The sequence below is a fragment of the Pollicipes pollicipes genome, unplaced genomic scaffold, assembly GCF_011947565.3.
Source record: "Pollicipes pollicipes isolate AB1234 unplaced genomic scaffold, Ppol_2.1 Scaffold_6686;HRSCAF=7923_pilon_pilon_pilon, whole genome shotgun sequence".
NCBI lineage: Eukaryota > Metazoa > Arthropoda > Thecostraca > Pollicipedomorpha > Pollicipedidae > Pollicipes > Pollicipes pollicipes.
Genome location: NW_023596921.1, coordinates 15,861,990 through 15,883,871, shown reverse-complemented (window position 1 = coordinate 15,883,871; position 21,882 = coordinate 15,861,990). Strand labels below are relative to the sequence as shown.

The 21,882-nt window shown below is 55.1% G+C and overlaps 1 protein-coding gene across 1 annotated transcript in view; it reads left to right on the top strand.

The window, feature by feature from the left end:
* Positions 1–20,322, top strand: part of LOC119107975 (uncharacterized) — an 87,183-nt gene extending 66,861 nt beyond the window's left edge. The window contains 10 exon segments of the mRNA XM_037231563.1: positions 624–800; positions 802–874; positions 1,463–1,611; positions 6,541–6,762; positions 14,889–14,982; positions 15,435–15,725; positions 16,434–16,715; positions 17,426–17,620; positions 18,379–18,621; positions 19,277–20,322. Of these exon segments, the coding sequence (XP_037087458.1) occupies positions 624–800; positions 802–874; positions 1,463–1,611; positions 6,541–6,762; positions 14,889–14,982; positions 15,435–15,725; positions 16,434–16,715; positions 17,426–17,620; positions 18,379–18,603 (1,708 nt within the window). The 3' untranslated portion in view covers positions 18,604–18,621; positions 19,277–20,322.
* The last annotated feature ends 1,560 nt before the right edge of the window (positions 20,323–21,882 follow it).

Genomic DNA, 21,882 nt, shown 5'->3' with positions numbered 1-21,882 from the left:
CAGCTGTATCCGGGAGTCGAACCCGAACTTCTCGCCTGGGACCGATTGAGTCATTACGCATATTTGCACCATGCGAACGGCTGCTTTGCACATTCGCCAGTTTTGGATAGGTTAGCTTGGTTATTGGTGCATGGAATAGAGTCCTTTCGACCAGAAATGATCATTTCATGACTATGGGATGAAGGAGAATGGATAACGGTGAGGCAGGACTACACGCACCTGGCAGGGGGCGAACCTCCGAGCCTTAACCCGGCGCAGGAACCTACTGTGGGGCTTACGTTGGGCACCCGGTCGATGTCCCACCCGAGGGGGCCTCTCGACCCGCTTGTAGCTGACGCATGCAGCCTGCCTGGCTAAAGGGGGCGTCGCGAGGTTCGAGGCTAGTAGGATAATAATGGATAATAGTGTGTATAATAGCGATTAGTATAATGGTATAGTAGTGTGATAATAGTGATAACAGTGTAATAAATGATAAAGCGAGGAAGAGGATAAGGTGGTCGGATGTTTGCATAGGCGTGGCATGATCTCAATATATCCGGAAGCAAGACTGCTGCCGGCCTGCACACCACCCACTCCCCAGCCAGCCCAGCAGGCGCCCCTGCAGCGGCGTGTTCTGTGGCCAGGTTCGACAACCCGGCGGCGGCGGCCGACTGGCCGGCTCGCCAGCTCACCTACACGTACCTGGTGGGCGTCAACGGCGGCCTGCTGCTGCTGCCGCACGGCCTCTGCTGCGACTGGACCATGGGCACCGTGCCGCTGGTGACATCTGTCGGCGACCCGCGCAACCTGACGGCGCTGGTTGCTGGCCGCGCTCGGCCGTCTGCTCCGGACGGCGCTCAGCTCGCGCCACCGTCGATCAGACGCCGTGCTCATGGTGAGCTGCGCCACGTGCGGCGGAGGCAGGCCTGTTCTGGCGCCGCTTCCGCACGGGACGTGTGGGCGGACATGTGCTGCATTGCAGGCGTGTACCGCACAGGTGATGATTCCCGCCTGTGGGACCGGTGCTGCTATAAATGGAGACACCTACATCTTGACCGCGCTCTGCGTTGCCAGGCGCCGTCCATACCTATGACGTTGCAACTTATAACGTCATGGACAAGTGCGTCACTACAATTTCTACAAGTGTGTCTACAATTTCTACAAGTGCGTCATTACAGTCTCTTCAAGTGTCACTACAGTTTCCACACTTGGAGGATGAATAGGCAAGGTACTTCGCCAATGGACAACCTGACCCCTGCGGTGGGCTCGACGACAATGTTGTTGGTGGGATGCCACACATGTGGTGGTCCAATGTAAGCAAACTGCGCGCCGCCCGCATCTTCTGTCGCCTTTCTGCTCTGTCGCCAAACCTCGAGCCTACCCTGTCTCAGGCGGCCTCATCTGGTCTCCGCCACCGCTGAGCCTCCCCTGTCTCTCGTCTCTGTGTCTTGCCTGTCACACCGCTGAGCCTCCCTGTTTGCAGGCCGTCTCGCTGCTGGTGATGCCGTACCTGCCGGCCAGCAACCTGTTCTTTCCGGTGGGGTTCGTGGTGGCGGAGCGTGTGCTCTACATGCCCTCCATGGGCTTCTGCCTGCTGGTCGCCGTCGGCTTCTGCCAGGCTCAGCGTCAGTGGTAAGCGTGCCCGGTGTCGCCAGCGCGACCTTGACCCGGCCGGGGTCGGCGGGTCTGCCGACGGTGCCATGCCGCTGCCACAGCCACGCTCGCCGGCTGGACCAGGCTCCATTTCAGCCGGCGCCGAACGCAGCACTCCCGCGGGAAATCTGCGCTCCTCTTCCGCCGCGGTCGGGGGTTAGATCGTCCGGAAATGTCATGCAGCGACCCCATTTCACTTCGCCCAAACCTACTGCCGCCTGTTTGCAAGAACAAAAGTCTGTCAGCCGACGTGCGACTCGTTGATTGTCTTCCATGGTGTTTGGTGCTGAAATGAAAGGCAGTTAAGATGCCCATACTGGAAATATGGGGTCCACCGCCATGTCTTATGAATCACCTCTCCCCATGGATGCTTCGTGTGGTCGGGTACCATTTCATTACTCTGTCAGCCAGAGAAGTTCCGGGAGGCAAGGATGGCGCAGGTCAAGTTACCGCTTATCGATGCAAAATAAAGTTAACCCAGGTTACCTTGCCTGACTGTGTCCGGTCTGATTCCCTTCCCGCTTCCCAAAAGCAGAAGGGCTATTTTTGAGCTGGTCCATCGCCGTTATTTGGTATAGCCTCCGTTTCATGTTTTTGATATAGCATGTGATCCGAATCTTATCTTTCTCAACATTTGCAATATCTTTGGTACATAATTAACGCCAATGCATTGAAAGTATTGCATGTAATAATATAGCTTTGATAACTTGCGAATGAAAATTGACATATTCCGGTGCTTGCACGAAGAGACTAGGACGAGGTGGGAATATTTGTTCCTGAAACGGCGTCAGTCAGTAAAACAGAAATGTCCCGCACGAGAGTCCATTTCATTTTGGGCAAAGGGGCTATTTCAAGCAGTGCTTGTGAAGTGTTAAGCTCGGGGTATTTTACAACTGACAGTCCACAATGACCAGGTTTCAAAATTACGTCAGTTGTGAAGTGCATTTGCGAGGAACATGATGCATATAGATAAGACGGCAATCGGCAACATGCCTTTATAGACCTGCTTTTACATCTTGGCAACATGCCAAGAGCAGTAACTTTTTGCTATTCTATTTTATTTACTACTGACACTCGTTTCGTTGAAGGTATGTTCCCGAGATATCAACGCATTTATATCTCCATTGCCATGGTTTTCTACTAGGAATAAAGCTGGTATTTCTATTACCTACCGTCTTATAATCGAGTTTCAGGAACTAACGATTTGAACATGTGCGTCACTTCAACGTTCACTCATAAAACCCATGCCGGTCGACACCGCACAAGCATCGTGCAGGCAGCAAAGAACGGTTGCGTCATAGTGGTTCCATCGAACAAAAGGAGGCAAATCGCGGCCAATTGAGTGGCCGGGAGCAGAGCGGCGGGTCGGTTGGCCTCCGTCACCAGCTGCGGGTCCGGGCCGGCGTTACACGCGACCCGGCGGCACAATGATGGAGCGTGCGCCATCTGTCGTGCCGACCCACCAGACCTCATAACCGGGCCAGCGCCCCGGACGGCCATCAGACTAACGAGCAGATATTTACATTGACATTTCATCTGCGGCGTAGACGGCGGTTTCCGCGAATAGCCTCCAAGTAACAAACTCCGGTGGGGCGGCGGAGCGACCCGAATTTACGGCCAGTATTAATTACCGCCGCTCTTGTCTCTGGCAGCGGCTTTTCGGGCGAATGTGGCCGGTGCCGTGACGACCAGCCGGCGGCGGTACGCTGCGCCGGCCGAGGTCAGCTCCGCTGCCGCATCCGACCAATCGGTGACGACGGTGTCGCGTCGTTCAGTTTCGCTCGTGCCGCTGTTGTACCATCTGGTCTGGTTGTACCATCTCGTGCTTCGGTGACGCCAGCTGGTCTGGCGGTGTACGACACGGCCGGCCGGCCTCGGTAACGCCGGATGGTCTGGAGGTGTATGACACGGCCGGCCAGCCTCGGTGACCCCCGGCTTATTAGGCGTTGTACGACACGGCCGACCGGCCTCGGCGACGCCGGCTAATCCGGCGGCGTACGACACGGCCGGCCAGTCTCGGTGACGCCGGCCGGTCCAGCGATGTACGACACGGCCGGCCAGCCTCCGTGTCGCCGGCTGGTCCGGCGGTGTACGACACGGCCCGCAAGCCTCGGTGACGCCGGCTGGTCTTGCGGTGTACGACACGGCCCGCGAGCCTCGGTGTCGCCGGCTGGTCCGGCGGTGTACGACACGGCCGGCCGCTGCGACTGGTTGGTAGGACGGAGTGAGGAACTGCCGACCGCAGCCGGTGCAATTCTGCTGCGGCAATTTACTTATCTCGGCGGCCTCAAAATCTTTATGGTGTTGTGAAGCTCTGTGGTCTCGGCTACAATTTGTCGCACACCAAATGCCGTTTGTGGACATCCAGTGGTCATGCATTAGCTGTTTAGGCCATTAAATTATATTCAAAGGCACTGGTTCCAACCAAAAGCTTCAAACGCTGGTTTTTGGCAGCATGTGGGGTTATATACGCTTACAACTGTCCCGGACACCATGGGCACGGTAAACACTGCGGTCGGTAGGGTTCAGAAACGAGTAGGTTTTGAGAGCATTACTTTTGCGATTTAATTATTCGAAATGACACCAAAGCAGAAGTGGATTACAATAACATAAAAAGCCTGGTTAGCTCATAGCATACCTCAATTTATCCCTTTTAAATATTCCGGGAGTGACAGTACTTTTTGACGGATTCGGAAATGGTTTCACAAGATGAGTCTGTGGTAGTTCATATCATATTTCGCCTTTACAATAACTCCTATTCGCCTCTTGAGCATAAGAGAACACTGCACATTTTCCGTCGCATGCACAATATCTAGAGTACAAATAGTGATGCAACATGCGGTGTGCACATTGCTGGCATGATAATATCGTGCATGCCTTGCGCGGAATGGCTACGCTTAAGCCATACTTCAGATAGCTTAAAATGGCTGTTTTAATAGGGCCCGTTTCAATTACAGTGGGTTTTTACCGCCAGTTTGTACTGCTTTTTATCTCCAGCACGGTAGCGCGAGCGAGACGCCATTAAGCACGCGATATTTAAGTGTCGCTCTTCCAAAACCGCGGATAGCAAACTCGTGAAATTATGAGAACTGGGATCTATGGAAGCATTAGTGACTCTGCATGACTCTGCTCAGGCTTTTGAAAACTTATATATGTGGATGCCTTCAAAATCACACCAAGAAGTGTCCTCCCCAATCTGGCTTGTGTAGTTGGTACACACACAGGAAATCGACAGGTGATTATTGGCAGTTATCCACCTGACATAAAAACGAATTGCTCGCCAGTTAGATCTATTTACTTCATTTGGCCTCGTTGTTTTTCCATGCCGTGTGAGTTTGGACGTTGTAATTTATTATTCGTTTACGTACAATGCCGAACAGAATGGTGACAATCGATGCGCAGTAAGCGGCATTAGACCACGAGATGGGCGGTCGGGAGCGCGCTTACTTAGCGCCGGTGGAAATCATAGTCGTTTGGGATTGCTGTCCTCACGTCAGTGCTCTTGGCACGCTTTTGTGACGCTTTCCGTCATCTTCCCCTTCGGGAAGAAACCTGGTGGTCTTAGGTCTGGGGAAGGTTGGGACCATTCACTCACGTGAAAGCGCCGGCCAGCCTTCTGTTCTCTGAGACGTCTTGCAAAACCACTCTCGCGTCCCTTTAGATTTGCGAGACGACGTCTCATTCTGCAGAAGCTGCCGCTTGAGTTTCGGTTATGCTTATTTTCCGCTCAGCAGCAGGCAAATTTCTGGAAGCATCTCAGTCTACTTTGAGATTGAAAAACGATGCGTGCGGCAGGCGCTTCATTAATCGGCTGTCATGGACGGAAAATCAACTCAGGCGCGCAGAAAACTTACACTGGTCTGCAAAACCGGTTACTCAAAATACTCAGACGCTGTGGTTGACAGTGATTTCGAGAAGCAACTCGAGCGATGGTGTTCGGTATTTTCGAATTTTTGGGCGGTTGAAACCAAGAGCGGCTGCATTACTTTATGACGCTCTGAAACTACCATGTGTCATTAGTGTCTCCATCCATGAAGTTTTGGATCGTGGAGAACCGAACGCAACCAAGCGTTGAGCTTTGAGCAATACCTTTCGTCCATGAGACCGACACTCCACCCATCCCTGAGCGCACACTGAACATCTCCACCATCCCGTGAGCGCACTCTGACACATCAACCACCCATCCCTGAGCGCAATCTGAATCTCTCCACCCATCCATGAGCGCACTTGAAGACCTCCACCCATCCCTGGAGCGCACCCTCATGAAACATCTCCACTCATCCCTGAGCATACTCCAAACACCTCCACCCATCCCTGAGCGTACTCTGAATATCTCAACTCATCGCCTGAGCGTACTCCGAACACCTCCACCCATCTCTGAACATCTCCACCCCATACCTGGGCGTGCTCTGAACACCTCCACCCAATACCTGAGCGTGCTCTGAACACCTTCAACCCATCCTCTGAGCGTTACTCTGAACACCTCCACCCATCCCTGGGCTGCACTCTGAACACCTCCCACCCATCCCTGAAGCGTACTCTGACACCTCCACCCCTCCCTGAGCGTACTGTGAACACCTCCACCCATCCCTGGGCGCACTCTGAACACCCCCACTCATTCCTGAGCGCACTCTGAGCACCTCCACCCATCCCTGAGCGTACTCTGAGCATCATCATCCATCCCTGAGCGCACTCTGAATATCTCCACCCATCCCTGAGCGCACTCTGAAGACCTCCACCCATCCCTGAGCGCACTCTGAACATCACCACCCATCCCTGAACACACTCTAACCACCTCCACCCATCCCTGAGCGTGCTCTGAACATCTCCACCCATCCCTGAACGTACTCTGAGAGGTGATTGTTGGAGGCCTGCACAAAGCCGCTGATTAGATACACCCGGCCACAGGCGGTGTCGAAGGCTCCTGTACGCCGGCATGGCCTCTCTCTTGCTTCTCCACGGCATCAAGACTTACCATCGCAACCAGGACTGGCGCAGCGAGTACAGCATCTTCATGGCCGGCTTGCGCGTGAACCGCAACAACGCGAAGCTCTACAACAACGTAGGGCACGCGCTGGAGAGTCAGCAGGAGCATCAGACGGCGCTGCTGTTCTTCCAGCAGGCTTCAAGGTAACAGTACGGAGAGCATAGCGCGGCGGCCGCCGCCGGGCTGTTGTGTTTGTTTTTCCAGCCGGCTCTGATGGCGTTCTGCGCAAGACGGAGATAAAGCATGGGATGGGAATGTGGTCGTGAAATTTCGAGCTTTTGGAAACAGGCAGTTCATGCAAATATCTACCGACGGAAGTAGTTAGCTTCGTTTCTGTGTTGTACCTTTTTGCTGTTGCAGCTTTTGAAGGCTTTGACAATTTTTTTGCAAATTCTTGGATGTGCTGGAATAGCCAAGCAGACATCGCCCCACACAAATCTTGATCAGGCTACAGTACATTGGATTTGTTTGACCAGTGGGACTATGACCGTGGGAGCGCTGATGCCTGCTCCTGCAATGACCCAGGGAGCCATGAGGCCTGCTCCTGCAATGACCGTGGGAGCCTTGAGGCCTGCTCCTGCAATGACCGTGGGAGCCATGAGGCCTGCTCCTGCAGTGACCGCGGGAGCCTTGAGGTCTGCTCCTGCAATGACCGTGGGAGCGATGAGGCCTGCTCCTGCAATGACCGCGGAAGTCTTGAGGCCTGCTCCTGTAATGACCGTGGGAACCATGAGGCCTGCTCCTGCAATGACCGCGGGAGCCTTGAGGATGCTCCTGCAATGTTTTGCAGGAGCAGCTCGCAGCAGAGTTTCAGCCCTCCCCTAGCTCAACTCTTGAGCAAAGTTAAAATGAGTCACTGTAGATGTAGAAAAGTTGATCAGCTTTTGAAAACGTAGCACATATATATTAAAGCATGCTGATGTGGTCGAAAACCAATAGCCTTTTGATTTTTGATTTCCATTGGGCTTTTTTCCAAAACCTGGATTTAGTTTTTGCCCGTGAATCCATGTCTTACCGAGCAATGTGGAACGTTGATATTGCGAAGGATTTGTTTGGAAGCATTTCAAAATGTTTCAGAATACTAAAACACACATGGTGAGCCTTTAAGAAAATGTCGGATAAGCCTATTCGTAGCGCGGACTTTCTCCACGGAATCTATTGAAAGTGAGATCGATCAAAACAAATGTGATATAGACTTGTTTGAGAATGTCAGAATGGTGATTGGTGTATTACGAACCAAGGTGTCATTTGGACACTTATAATGTGCCCGGGTGACCGGTTGAATACCCCTCGCTGGGTAGGGGGCAATTTGATACCCCGTGAGATCTAAAAAAACTGTGACAGCAAGAGACACTTAACCCACAGGGCATGTCAGCCTGCTTGTGACTGTGCTTTTTTAAATTTTAGATGTGTAGATCATGACCTCGGGACAAAATAAGGTCAAACAAGGTCAAACCCCAGATTGGTGTTCAAAGTGCCCCCAGATTTCCTTATGCAACCGCCTTGAACCTAGATGCTTGTTCTAAGGAAAAAAGTCAATGAACTTAAGGCCAGGGTCCTTTTCAGACTTTAAGAAGGTCGAGATGACCATGAACCCACAAGATTGCTTCTATTTTTCCATTTGAATAAAGATCAGGGATTACGCTAGGTGATATGTTCCTAAAACTAAAATGTTGACATAGGTCATTTTAGGTCAGCCACCTAATCTGACCTTAAACAAGTCCTTCGAACATGTCCATTGCGGCCCGGTTATTAATCAATGCGGAATGAGCACCGGAACCTACCCCATAAGGTGAGCTTTCGAGTAGCAAAGTAGGTTGGCTTTTACCTTTGTCTGACCTTTATACTTGGTCCTAGGTCAACTGAAGCTGTTGTTATTATAGTTTCAATTGTTTTATTAGCTAAGAAGCTACCTTAAATATGTATGACTTCGCCTAACACTCCGTTGTAGCAGCAGATGATAGGGTTCCTTAGAAATTGTCTTCGCTGAGAGCCACGACCTGACTTTGACACGGTATAGGTCAGTGACCCTTCAGGGCACGTCTCAATTTGTATTGCAAAAGATCCGCTTCAATTGCCCATGCCTATGCAAAGTTTGGCGCGGCTGCGCCACGCCGTTCGGAAATCATTCTGCAAACCTTCGGGGGGGGGGGATCAAACTGACCCCCACCCACCCGGAAGCGTGTTAATAACAATAACAGTCACGGGCGTAAATATTTAGCATTGCGTATAGACTGTAATAGAGGCTTAATTCATAGAGATCAGACTAGGGTTTGAAGAACATTTACTTCACGGCGGCGAGTTTCAGTAGAAATGTAGCTTGCATCATGGATGAACGTGCTTTGGAATCTGTATTAGTATGAATGCTTATTTGGTGCAGGAATACGATTATCGCTTAACAAAAGCTCCTGTAAGCCGCTGAATACAATAGTGGGAGCTGTAAATCATGATTTTGGCATGACATCGGCATAAATCACATGCGTCAGTGTTTAACACGAACCCATAACGTCAAAACATTGTATTTTGACGTTGCGGGTCCGTGGCAACCACGCCAGGTATGCTATATAAAGTAAGGTGCCTGATAACCATCCCGCCTTGCAGCAGCGCTTGGACTCAGCAGCTTCACCGAAACGGTGTTTCAATAACCCCTTTGCGATTAATGCAGGCATACAGTTTTCAACGTTTCATTCTCCGCATCACTCGTACAGGATCGGAAGGCTTCTCGGAGGGACGGGGACAGTCATGAAGCCGGCCGTGGTCAGGAACTCCACCCTCCAAACCAAACATGACCATTAGGCCGGGCGGGCCTGAGGGCTGAATGCGGACCCGGACCGGCCCGACGCGCCGGCCGGCCGGCCCGCATTGTTGACCGGATCTGGGGAGGGGGGGGGGGGGGGGGGGGCGGGGGACAGTGTGTATCGCCCGGCCAGGTGGCGTAAGCCGCCGTTTTCCCCCGGAACGGCCATAAAGGTGGCCCCTTCCTCCGAAGTGGACCATCACGCCAAAGGGGGACGCCTGCCCTCTGCCGGCCGAACGAGGTTAATGGATGCGGGATGCCCGATCACCGGCGAGACAGCGCTCCATGTGTCGGAGGTGTTCGCTGTTCCTCTCGGGAACCCGGCCGCGCCGACGCCGCCGTCACCCCAGTTGGCATCAGAAGCGCCACGCCACGTGGGAACTGGGCCGGAGAGGGCACGGAGGACCTGCCCGAGGCGAGAGTGGGTGGGCCTTACACAGTTGCCGAGCTCTTGAAGCAACGCAGGCCGGCCCGGCAACACATTGGAGGAAGGGGTCGTGGCGGCAAAACTATTGGTCCATGCGCAAAAAACGAAGGCGGGCCGACCCTGTTGGAAGAGTCACGGTAAATGACAGATTGTGCAAATAGGAGTCTACTTCAGGGAATCAACGGGGAGAGTCCTGAGGAGGAACCAGCGGAGGGGGGGAGGGAGAGGTGTCTCCGAGAAGGGGTGCTAGGGAGGACACCCGGCACATAACGCCGCGCCTCGAGGACGGCTCTCCGAGACCTCAACTCTCATCACCTGGCGGCGATATCTGGCCTCGTAGACAGCGGAACGCCCGACAACGCATGCGAGTCCACGGGCTGTTATCTCCATCCTCACGGGGCCATGGACGACCAGCGCTCCCGCGTCCCTTGACCCCTCCCCAGCGGCTGGGCGCGGGCCACGGCCACCTGTTCCCTCTTGTGCACTTAGGGAAGGGGGAACACTGGCCGTACGACCCCTCCGGCCGGGCAATGCGTCCCTGGCGTACGGCATAATTAAGGAAGGGAGAGGGGGCCACGCACTTCGGCACGGGACCGCGCAAAGCGATGAACTGTTGTGGTCCATGCGTGTGAGTGATTTTGTAACTACAAGTGACGGTCTGCGCTTTAACAGTTAAGCGTGGAAGCGAGGCTGGAGGTGATTCGACCAGGCGGCGAAGGGCACTCGTGCCCGGCGTGGGTGGGCACAGTGTCCGTGGCCCGTGGTGACGCGTACTTCGGCGCGGCGGCTCACTCGTTGGCCAGCACCGAGGCTATCTTGATTTTGCCGTTGGAGGCGGCCACGTGTAGGCGCAGCGGCTCGTCATGGACCTCGTCTGTCCCGCGCCGCGGCCAGGCGCGGCGTGCGCCACCAGATCCATGAAAGCTTCCTTTTGCTGTGACGTTAGCCCTGGCTGGCTTGACGGTTTGAATTCTCTCGTTCTCTTTATTTATTTCCGATTGTTCGAGGCGATGGTACCCTTGCCGAACCATGTGCAGCACAAGCGGACGGACTTCACCATGCGCACGCTGTCTTCTCCCTCTGCGTTATCGCTTGTCGGACCCGGATTATTAACTGATTTTGGATGGCATTCGTGCGCGTATTTTTGTTTTTCTGTTTTTTCGTTATGTTTTTTTAGTAGCTGATCACCTCGTGTACACGGAGCATTTTGCTTTGCCAGGGTCAACTTCCGCCTGACCGTCAGACGTTCGTCTGATAAGCAACATGGCGTCCGTTCCTGACAATGGAATCGTGTAGTGGCCGTAATTAAAGGATGCTTGGCTCGGAACGCGCCTGAGCAGCACGGTTTGACTGCGGCACGGTCAATGAGTCAGACGACCGAAGTCCTGCTTTTACGTAAATATATGTTTGTAGGTAACGCGACTCAAAGGCACGGTTTCGCTTTTCTGGACTGAGAGATGGTCGACTGGTTTTGCTGTCTCTCTGCTGACCTCAGGCGGGACGGCATGAAGAGGCGTAGGTCATGGTATGACCGAGGACAAGTGGAGACCGCCCGAGACCCCAGATTATGCACGGCGGTAGCTGTGCCTATCCGTTGGTGTACCATGCTTTGAGAGAAAACAGGACACAGCCTGTTTCTCTTCTGACATGGTGTATGCCAGGCCTTATAAGCTCTTGATGGCGGGATGTTCGGGACGGATAGAGGTCCCGCCATCGACGCTCATGGGAAGGGCGACAAGGAACTGGGTCAAGCAGTCTCCAGAAAGTCAAGCAGTCTCCAGAGCGCGCCGGTCGTGGAGACCGTAAGGCGTGAACGCAGGTCACGCCGGGCACTCGCTGTCTGCCGAGGGGCTCCATGATCCCATCCGGCGCACTGTCTGCCTCCAGGCCTCTGAGAGACGTGCCATAGGGTGGTGCCTTGCAAAGTTTACTCCGGTAGGCGGCAGGCGGGGGCGCAGAAGCGCCGCGGGCGACGTCTCCGTGCTGGACGGGGCGCTGCCTAAGGTGCGTGCGCAGCAGCGGAAAGCTGCGAGCGGTGGCCGCGGCCGAAGGAGTTGTGCGCCGCCCGCTGCGGACGAGACGCAGGGAGCGCCGTCCGAATAGACAGCCGTCACCCTGGAGGTCAGGCGACGGAACGAGGCGCCGTTCAGCTCCGGACACCGGATGCCGGACCGGTAGCTGCGTCGGTGCCAAGGTGATGAATTAACCTGACATGTTTTGAATAGGGAATGCACGTGGCTTCATTAGGTGTTTAAATGTATGAACTAAAATTAGTTCAGCTTAACGAGGATTCGCGCAGACGTGCCAATTACAATGCCAACGCGTTGGATAGGACGGGGGGGGGGGGTCCCACCCGTGTGCGAGCCAAGAATGAGTGGGGCGACGTGGGCGCCAGCGGATGCGTATGCTTGGAATGAGTGTGGTGGGGCGCCGAATGCATGAAGTCTATGTGGATCAATAACGGCCGAAGGCGGTTCCCAGGGCTGCTATTCAGCGGGCCCTTGTCAATGTAATTCCTCAGTATCACGGGATCCCTGCCAGTTATGCGTATTATCAATGCATCTGGTCCCGTTTTTTGCCCCGTTGGAATATAATCGTCCGCCAAAAGGTGGAGGTGCAGTACCGGGGTTAAGGACGCACAGCCACGTACGGGGAGACAGCCGTTCATGGAACCTGACCGAATCCTACCATCCGCCAATACCCCGGTCACCCGCTTCATCCTAGCTCTGTGGCTCACATGAGTGCGTGTTGATGGATGTACTGGAGTCACAACGTGAGCCGTGCGCTAGCAGTCATCTGGCTCGTATGCTGACCAGTGAGCTCCCCAGTATAAATTCGCTCTTGCGGGGAGGCGTGACAGCGGCAGCCGGCGGCGCACAAACATGTAGCGGCAGCCGGACTGCGGCGCAGCGCACTCATCTCCACCATGAACTCCATCCCCCCAAATGTACATCAATGGGTTTGTGCTCAGATACACTCAAAGCACAGGTGCTCCAAAATGCGAAGGCGACGATGTATTATACACATCGCGGCGGCATATATATATATATATATATATATATATATATATATATATATATACGCAATGTATTTTGTTCCACATACGAACAAAAATACACCGTGGCGTCGAAGTATTCAAACGTCATGAAACAATCGATCGCAGACTGGCGACCATTTCCGTGCAATCCACCTGCGCTGTTTCGGACGCCATCACGACCGATTTGACAAACTTTGTCAGATGGACTGCGTCTGACGAGAAGTGTGACGCTCTCCGGAACTATCCAAACGCTACGGACCGACTGAAGACGGCCACTTCGGGAATTCCGTCCGTTCGAAAGCTACTTATTAGAGCAATAGATTGTCGAAGCCGCTCCGATTGTCCACACGGCGAGATGAGAGTGGCGACTTGTCTTCCGTATTGGCCCTTTATGTCACACTCTTTTGTAGGCAGGACGGAACACATTCGGTGGGACGGGGTCATCCGATCGCTGTTCTGAACTGGAGTGCAGCCAGCGGCTCTGGAGACTTCACGGACTGCGGTGTTCCGTATCTAATAGCATCGGTGTCTGTGTGATAATGATGTGTGAGGAGTAAACTAGGGCAGTAATACGAAAGGGAAATAGATGAGAAATTAACGTGATAATGCTCTGAGACCTTAATTAGTATTAGTTCTGATTTGGTTCTGAATGCGAGCATGGCGCCACGAAGCACGCCGGTTGATCAAATGGTGGAAGCTTTTTAGAGAGCTTTTAAGTTCAGCGACGCAACCGTAGTTCGCCTTTTCCTTCCAAGGAACTTTGAACTAACAAACCCCTATGATCAGAGGTCATCAGTTTCGCCCAAACGCGAGCTCTTTTGAAATTCCCTGCCGCGTGTGAGGTCCTAAGCCGTTCTGATATCTGTCCATTACACGACAGCAAGGTGGGTCGGCAGTCCGGAGAACTGACTGTCCGCGAATTCACGCCCAGCCTGTGAGCGTTGGCGGGGTCGTGACCCCATGACCGGTTCGCTGTCGACCTGGCCCCCTAGGGAAGGATAACACTGGTAACGCAGGGTGAATTCGGACCGTGTGCTGGACTGAGGGTGGATGGCGGATTTGTTGAGAATCTGTGGTAGTGCCTGGGTGGGAGCGATATTTACGACGCATTAAAAAATACTGCGCCGTGGCTCGAGGGCAGGTGGCAATCTCATGGTCGAGATTCACAAAGAAGCCAGGGAACTGTTGAAAAGTGTTATCAGCGCGTACTCTGTATGTCTGACTGAGGAGAGATGGTATTTGTGCTCACTGCAGGCCTCTGTAAAGTTGAAAATTAATGGGACGATGGGTTGATGTCAGTGGGCGTAACTTTGTCGCCACCGCGGCGAAGTTAGCCGATGCCGGCGCGGGGTCGGCGGGGCGGGTGCGGGACGCCGTCGTCGGCGATGCTCAGCCCGCCGCCGACGGCGTGTCGGACTCAGCGCTGCCGGCAGTTTCCGCCCAGCGCGACAAGTTCGCCGGCCGCCTGTCGCCGCGTCCCTCCCGCCTGTCGCCGCGTCCCTTCCACCAACCAAACTTGGACAAGTGTGCCATTTGGCGGCAAAGTTTTCTAAAAACGGCGTGAATATTTTAGCGTAGGATCACAGGCGGCGCCGCGTGGCTGGACTTATGGCGGGGCAAGGGCTGCAAGGCGACCGTTGGGCGTGTCGGAAGAGCTAGTGCGATCTGGCCGTGTCCCGTTTGCCGATCTGTCCGGGGCAGGAGGACGGGTGGGGATGAGGGAGGGGGTGGAGCAACGAATCAGACGAGATGACGACGACAAGCCTTGAGTCTTGTTGATAGAGCAGTGGGTTTGCTTGCACGCATGACTCAGGCAGACCGCACTGGTGATATGCTGAGAAGAAGGCTATATGGCGTGTGAAGGAAGGCGCCTGCGGTGACGAGCTGGCACGCCGAACGGTGCCTCCGGCGATTCCGATCAACCAGCTGCTGGAGCTGTGCGCTGTCCTGTTCGCCGATACAGGACCTGCGAGTGCTGTGACCTGACCAGGTCACGCCTGTGACGCAGGGTACAGGCGGACGACATCGGCGCCTACATGAACGTGGGCCGCACCTACAGCAGCCTGCAGAAGTACGCCGAGGCTGAGCAGGCCTATCTGAAGGTGAGAGGGCGCGGCCACCTCGGCGTCGGCCTCCCCGAACCGCCGCTCACTAAAATAACCCCAGCGTTTCATTTTAGACCACTTCTGCTGAAACATGCATGGGCGTTTCAGCCATTAACTATCGTTAACCCGCCAACCAGACGCGTTAAACGGACCTGAAGAGTATTTGCCGGTGCAGTATCTGGGCTGCGAGTGGCAGCCCGTGAACCGTCCGTTGCTGTCGGCACCCGGAGAGGTACGGGTGTCGGCAGGCCGGTCATGCCTCTTACGCCGGCCTCATCGGCGCGCTGATCAACAACAGTTGACTGCTCAACAACAGCAATACAGACGAGCTGCGCAGTCTTCGGCTGTTGAAATCGTCCTAGCGCGATCTCTCACGACACAGGCCAAGTTTGGCCAACGCAGGCTCACGTCTTTGCCTCCCTGTACCCCTTCTCCTCCCCCGCCCGCAGGCGAAGTCGCTGCTGCCCCAGGTGAAGCCGGGGGAGGTGTACGAGGCTCGCGTGGCGCCCAGCCACCTGAGTGTGCTGCTCAACCTGGCCGGTCTGGTGGCGCGCGACCCGGCGCGGCTGGAGGAGGCGGACGCCCTCTACCGGCAGGCCATCAGCATGCGCGCCGACTACACGCAGGCCTACATCAACAGGGGCGACGTGCTCATCAAGCTGAACCGCACCAAGGAGGCGCAGCGCACCTACGAGACGGCGCTCTTCTACGACAGCAACAACCCCGACATCTACTACAACGTGAGTGTTTGCTGTGTAGCGATCAGATGTGGCAAGGATGGCGCGCTATACATCGGCTTCGCCGCAACGGCGGTGTGTTCTGTGACTACGTTTATTTGGATATTTCGTTTTGGTCTCAGAGAATGTCCCAAAATGTACAAAATTTTCATCTGAATTACTTTGTACTGTGACGATATAAACATTTTAGCTATGCCATGCAGCTATGCTGAGCGCAAAGCTATAATGATGCTGCCAAGTATCTCCAATGTTTCTATCTACCGCAAAAAAAATAAAGAGCAGCAGGCTTAGAAAAGCTTTAAAAAATAAGTAGATGATTATTTCCAATATGTTGTATCGCTCTTCATCAGCTTTCATGATGATCCCGTTTCGACGGAGCGTAGCCAAATGTTTGTTGAGCTTTTAGTCCCAAGACCCAGGTGGAACAAGGCACTACCAGCGTCGGTAATGCTCACCAAGATTCCAAAGCCGACTTTTTAGGCATCTCAGAGATGTTCTTTTGGCATCGTGTGTAGCTGACCCACTGATTAGTCTATTTACATTATACATATAATATGGTTATATTTACACCCACTGTGCAATTGACCCCCGCGCTCGAAGCTGGGAAGGGCTCCTTGCGCTCCGCCTGTCCCCGCAGCTGGGCAGGGCTCCTGACTTCCGGCCTTTCACCGCAGCTGGGCAGGACTCCTGACCCTCCGCCTGTTTCCGCAGCTGGGTATCGTGTACCTGGAGCAGGGGCGGCAGGCGCAGGCGCTCGCCTACCTAGACAAGGCGCTCGAGTACGACCCGGACCACCAGCAGGCGCTGCTCAACTCGGCCGTGCTCATCCAGGAGCTGGGCAGCGGCCAGCTGCGGCCGCGGGCCTACCAGCGGCTGCGGCGGCTGCTCCAGCTGCAGCCCACCGTGGTGGACGCCGAGCGGGTCCACTTCAACCTGGGCATGCTGGCCATGGACGACCAGGACCTGTTGACCGCAGAGACGCATTTTAGAAAGGTGCGGAGGATGCTGTTAGGGCCCCGAGCGGCTATGGCGGCCGGGGGTGCGGGAGCGAGCGGGAGGGTGGGGGAGGCTAGAGGCTGGGATAGCCTACGTGCTGTGAGGCAGAGCGCTACTGCCACGGATTTTCGTAAATGCTTGTAACTTCCCACATGTTGACGGGGGCGATGGTGCAGAAAGCTGCGTCTAGTACTTTTTTCGTAAGTCTCGATATTGGCACGTCGTTAACTGTCAGAAACATTGCAGCTAAGGTCTGACTATTCCCTGGTGACGAATGTGCCGGTTGGTGGAAATCAGTGACGGCATATCACTGAACGGCAGCCGGTGATGGCAGCTGGGCAGAGTACAGCATAGCCTGCTGTGCCCTGCGTGACAGCAGACCAGTTGCACCCTGCTGTATCCCGCTTGATAGCAGAGGAGCTGTACCCTGCTGTACCCTGCATGACTGCAGACCAGCTCCTGCCAGCCTGCCCCGATTTCGCGGTGGTGATGACTGCAGACCAGCACCTACTAGCCTGCCTCGGTGCCGTGATGGTGATGACTGTAGACCAACACCTACTAGCCTGCCTCGGTGCCGTGATGGTGATGACTGCAGACCAGCACCTGTTAGCCTGCCCTTTTGCCGTGGTGGTGACTGCACACCAGCTTCTGCCTGGCTGCCCTGGTGCCGTAGTGGTGATACCCTCCGTGACCCGCCGCTGCCGCAGGCGATCGAGCTGAAGCCGGACTTCCGGAGCGCGCTGTTCAACCTGGCGCTGCTACTGAGCGACGCGGACCGGCCGCTGCAGGCGGCACCGTTCCTTCACCGGCTGGTGCGCCACCACCCGGACCATGTCAAGGCGCTCATCCTGCTTGGACACATCTACGTCAACAACATGAACGACCTGGACGAGGCGGAGCGGGTAGGTGGGCCTCCGTAGCTTCAGTCGGCTTGGACTAGGCGGTGCGGGTAGGCCGGCTACACCTCATCCAAGTAGCCGGCAGATATTGACGTCCGCGGTCGCAAAAGGTCTCTCCGTCACAGCCCCCTCCCCTCCCCCCCTTTCTCCCGGTAACAGGCACCCCAGTGGGAGGGAATGGTGTTGGCCGCTGCGTGACTCACAAAATGGAAGAATCGTCAGCGCTGCCGTCAGACGGGGCCGAATGCTCAACCTGGGAGCACAAGTTGTGAGGCACCTGGCCGTGCAAGATGTGCGGGCTCATCTGGCCGGGGTGTGCAATACCTCTGATGGCAGTGACATATTGGCCTTGTAATGCCGGCAGCTTATCTTGTTTATGTAAGAGTACTATTTCATTTGTCCGTTACTCTGCGGCGCATTTTGTCGAAGTGGCCCCTAAGATCCCTGTTGGTGCTCGGCTCTCTTAAGTTCCACCTCGGAAGCGGGAGCGTGGATTTGACTGCTTTTGGGGTGGCCTGCCTCCCCCTCCCGAAGAAAACAGGTTGGAATTAGGACTATGGCGATGCACGGAATGGATCGCTTCAAAAATGTTCATGTATTTTTGTTGACACCCCATTTTGTGGTGTCACCACGACTCCCAAACGCATCGACTAGTAATGAACATTGGACAGTACAGTCTTCTCGGTCACTTCTAGCTGACGGCCATTTCCGCCAATCTCACACATCACACCTCACACTTAACATCTCGCCCCACCTCACAGTGTTACCAGCGGATTCTGCAGCTGGAGCCGGACAACGTGCAGGGTCTGCACAACCTGTGCGTGGTGTACGTGGAGCGGGCCGAGCTAGCCAGCGCTGAGGCCTGCCTGCTGCGCGCCGCCCGGCTAGCACCGCACGAGGAGTACATACAGCGCCACCTGAAGATTGTGCGCGCGCGCCGCCTCGCGGCAGCGGCCGGAAGCACGCCGCCCGACGGCGTCTCCTAGCGGCAGCGCCCGCGCCCGGTACGGCGGCCCTGTTCGGCGTCGGTCGCATTCGTAGGTGCCTCCGTCGAATAAAGAGTTGATCTATGTAATCATGGTTTATAACAATAGAGAGGGGGAGTGGGAAGGATCGTCCGTTCGTGGTGTTAGCGTGGTATGTCAGCTTTACCTCATTAATTGCTGAATGATACATATGTTATTGCTCTCAAAGCGACATGAGTGTTGCAGTTTGGATGGTTCGTAATTAAATCAAAAATTGAGTGGAATTGATTGGAGAATAGCAGGATTGCCTCGTCAACAGACGCGGCAGTGACATGCGTCGATGAGTGATCGATGTTGCATATACCGTCGTCCTCTGCCCGCTGGCTTCACTAGGCGAAGCGCCATGCGTGCCTGTAATATCCGGTCCGCTCTCGCTGTCTGACCAAACACTACGAGAGGCGTTACTGTCAGTATTTCCCCCAAGGCCTCGGTAATCACAACAATAAAAATAGCATAACGTTTGACGCAACCGACCCGGTCGCGTCCACCGCCACGCACGCCACAGCACCAAACCCCAAAACCCACAACAGGGACAGCTCTGGCGCAACTGTGCCAATTGCCTGGTGCGCAGGCGCGCACCTAAACAACTGCCATACACCACAGTGCCCCAACTCACTGCATCATTTGTTTCCAGGTGCTCGATGATTGGCAAGTTCTTCGATCATGAGAATGAAACCGAGCTGTGCTGAACAGCTGAACAATGGTCCCGGGAGGTAGTGAGGCGGTCGCATTCTTCTCACGTGAACCAGAGCCGTGACGTTGAATCCCCTATGCCGAAATGGCACTGGACTCTCGGAGATTTTGCCGACATGGCCTTGCGCCCCTCGGTTCTCTGCGTGTACTGAGTGTAAGGCCGGAGAGTTCTCGCCACATGCTATTTTTATATGACGTGGCCGGCTGGCGCGACTGCCTGTAATCAGGTCACAATTGTTGGCCGGACAGGGTGGTGGGGAGGGGAGGGGAGAGGCAGCGTGACACCCGTACTATTGACACGAGGTCGCGTGGTGTCGGCCGGAGACGGGGCTAAGACTGTGCCTTTCCCGCCCTCCCATCCGCGACCCCCATGCTGTCGGACGTTCTCTGTCCAGCATACCGATGGATGTGCCGTGTTCGCGCAATTCTGATGTCCCTTCTTGTTGCACGTGCTGTGTTGTTGAGTGTAGGTCTCGGTCAGGTTTGGGGCCCGCTGTTGAGACAGGCTGTGGACCCTCAGCCAGACCGCCATCATCAGACCTCACAGCTGTTCTCAGTGTGAAGATGTCTTAAGCAGGTGTCATGCCACTGTACTTCGCGCGCCGTCTACTGCCTATCATCAGGCCTCACAGCTGTTCTCAGTGTGGTGATGGCTTAAGCAGCAGGTGTGATGCCACTGTACCTCGCGCGCCGTCTACTGCCTATCGAGGCGCAGTGCTGTTCGCTCCGTCGGCGGCGCGCAGCCCGGCTCGAGGCTGCGTCTCCCGCTGCCTCGTATTTCAGCTTCATGCTACTTGCCCAAATGTACGTATAATTTTCATTTCATTTGCACGCACTTTGCTCAAGTTACGACAAAGCACCCTTCGCAGGCATTTGCAGCGGTCGAATGCAATCTCACGATACATGAGTAAATTTGACTGTTCACAGGTCGAGTAAGATTTTGCATGCCATCTTCGAATTGCGGGCAGAAGAAAAATTAAACAACGAAACTGCACCATGTACCTCAGCATTTGTCATTCAAAAGATGACTGCGTTACACGGGACCACGCAGCACGAACACGTCGCCTGCCACGCCATGAGTTCCAATCAGCTGTGCAACTGTTCCGAGTACCGTCGCGTCGCCGCGCTGCCTCCCTGGACTCTGCGGCTGTCAGCTGGCGCACGGAGTCCTGTTGGAGCTGCCTTCGGCTGGTCATGAGGAGCGAGCCAGTGGCTACGTGTCCCTGCTAAACTGGAAATCTGCCGTGTTCTCACTCCGATCTGAAGGGTGTTCTGCGCTCCTGTGTTGATTTGGAGGGTCTGCTGCGCTGCCGTGCTACTCTGGAGGGCCTGTTGCGCTGACGGGCTACTCCGGAGGGTCTGATGCGCTGTATTCCCTTGCTAACTGGAGATTCTGCTGTGCTCTCTTGCTGGACTGCGTGGCTCGTTGGGGCGGTGCTGTGTTCCCTGTTCAAGGGCTCTAGTATGACATTTCTCGTCCCCCGGCCAGATGCGGTCAGAGTAGCGCTGTTGTGCCGTGCTGTGCTGTGCTGTGCTGTGCTGTGCTGTTCTCTCTCCTGCCTGTCTCTCTGCTCTGTGTGCGAGTTTTGCGCGTCCTGGAGTGGCGTCTATTGTCGCGCAGCGCGCCGAAAACAATGTCGACAACGGTGAGGATGCCGACAATAATGCTAATGATGATGCTGATGATACTGTTTTGGATCCAGAGTCTTCGCACGAGCTAATGAACATCTGTGATAACATGAATACATATGGTACGTTTCACGTCGTTATCAGACTTTCACATGTGAAACGGAAAGGCACGAAGACTGAATGGAAACCGAACGGGACGGCTTTAGCCGTGATGCTTCTCTCAAAATGTTGCGTCAAAATGTAGGGATTTGATTGTTTTTTGAGCATGGGGACTGAGCATCAGAAACGCTTACGGCACCAGCTTTTACATCGCTTACACCGGGGTCGCATGTCATTATCCTATTCCAGGAAAGCTTAGACGAACGCCAGACAAGCTGGCACACAGTCTCAGATATATCTAGCATAGGTTCGGATTAAGCTGGGTCTGGGCCTCCATGCACTGAGTTGCGGGCAATGACCTGATGACGAGTCCTGCCGCGTGTATTCTCTATAAATACGCAGCCCGTTTAGGTCACAGTTACTACGGAAAAGCGCCGCCGATGTGGCCGCGGCGACTCCGTTTCGCCCAACCGTCCACAGCTGAGGCTGGCTCATGTCCGCGAACGGCACCCGCGTCACTGCGACCCAGCACGGCCGAATGCCCGTGGCTCGTGACTGGCTGTGAAGATGCCGTCGCTCGCCGCCATTGTCGCCCGCTGGCCGGCAACGGCACGCCCCAGCCGCGCCGCGCCGTACCGCAATGAATAGCGCCATCGGTTCGCGTTTCTCGCGCGATCGGACCAACTCACTGGGACGGGAGATAGGGCGGTGGGTCGCGCCAGATGCTCCCCACGAACGGCCGCCGCTCGCCCCAATACCGGACGTAATAACGGAGCGGGCCCGCGGCCGCCGGCGGCGCCCGGGCGCCCGCTGGCCGTG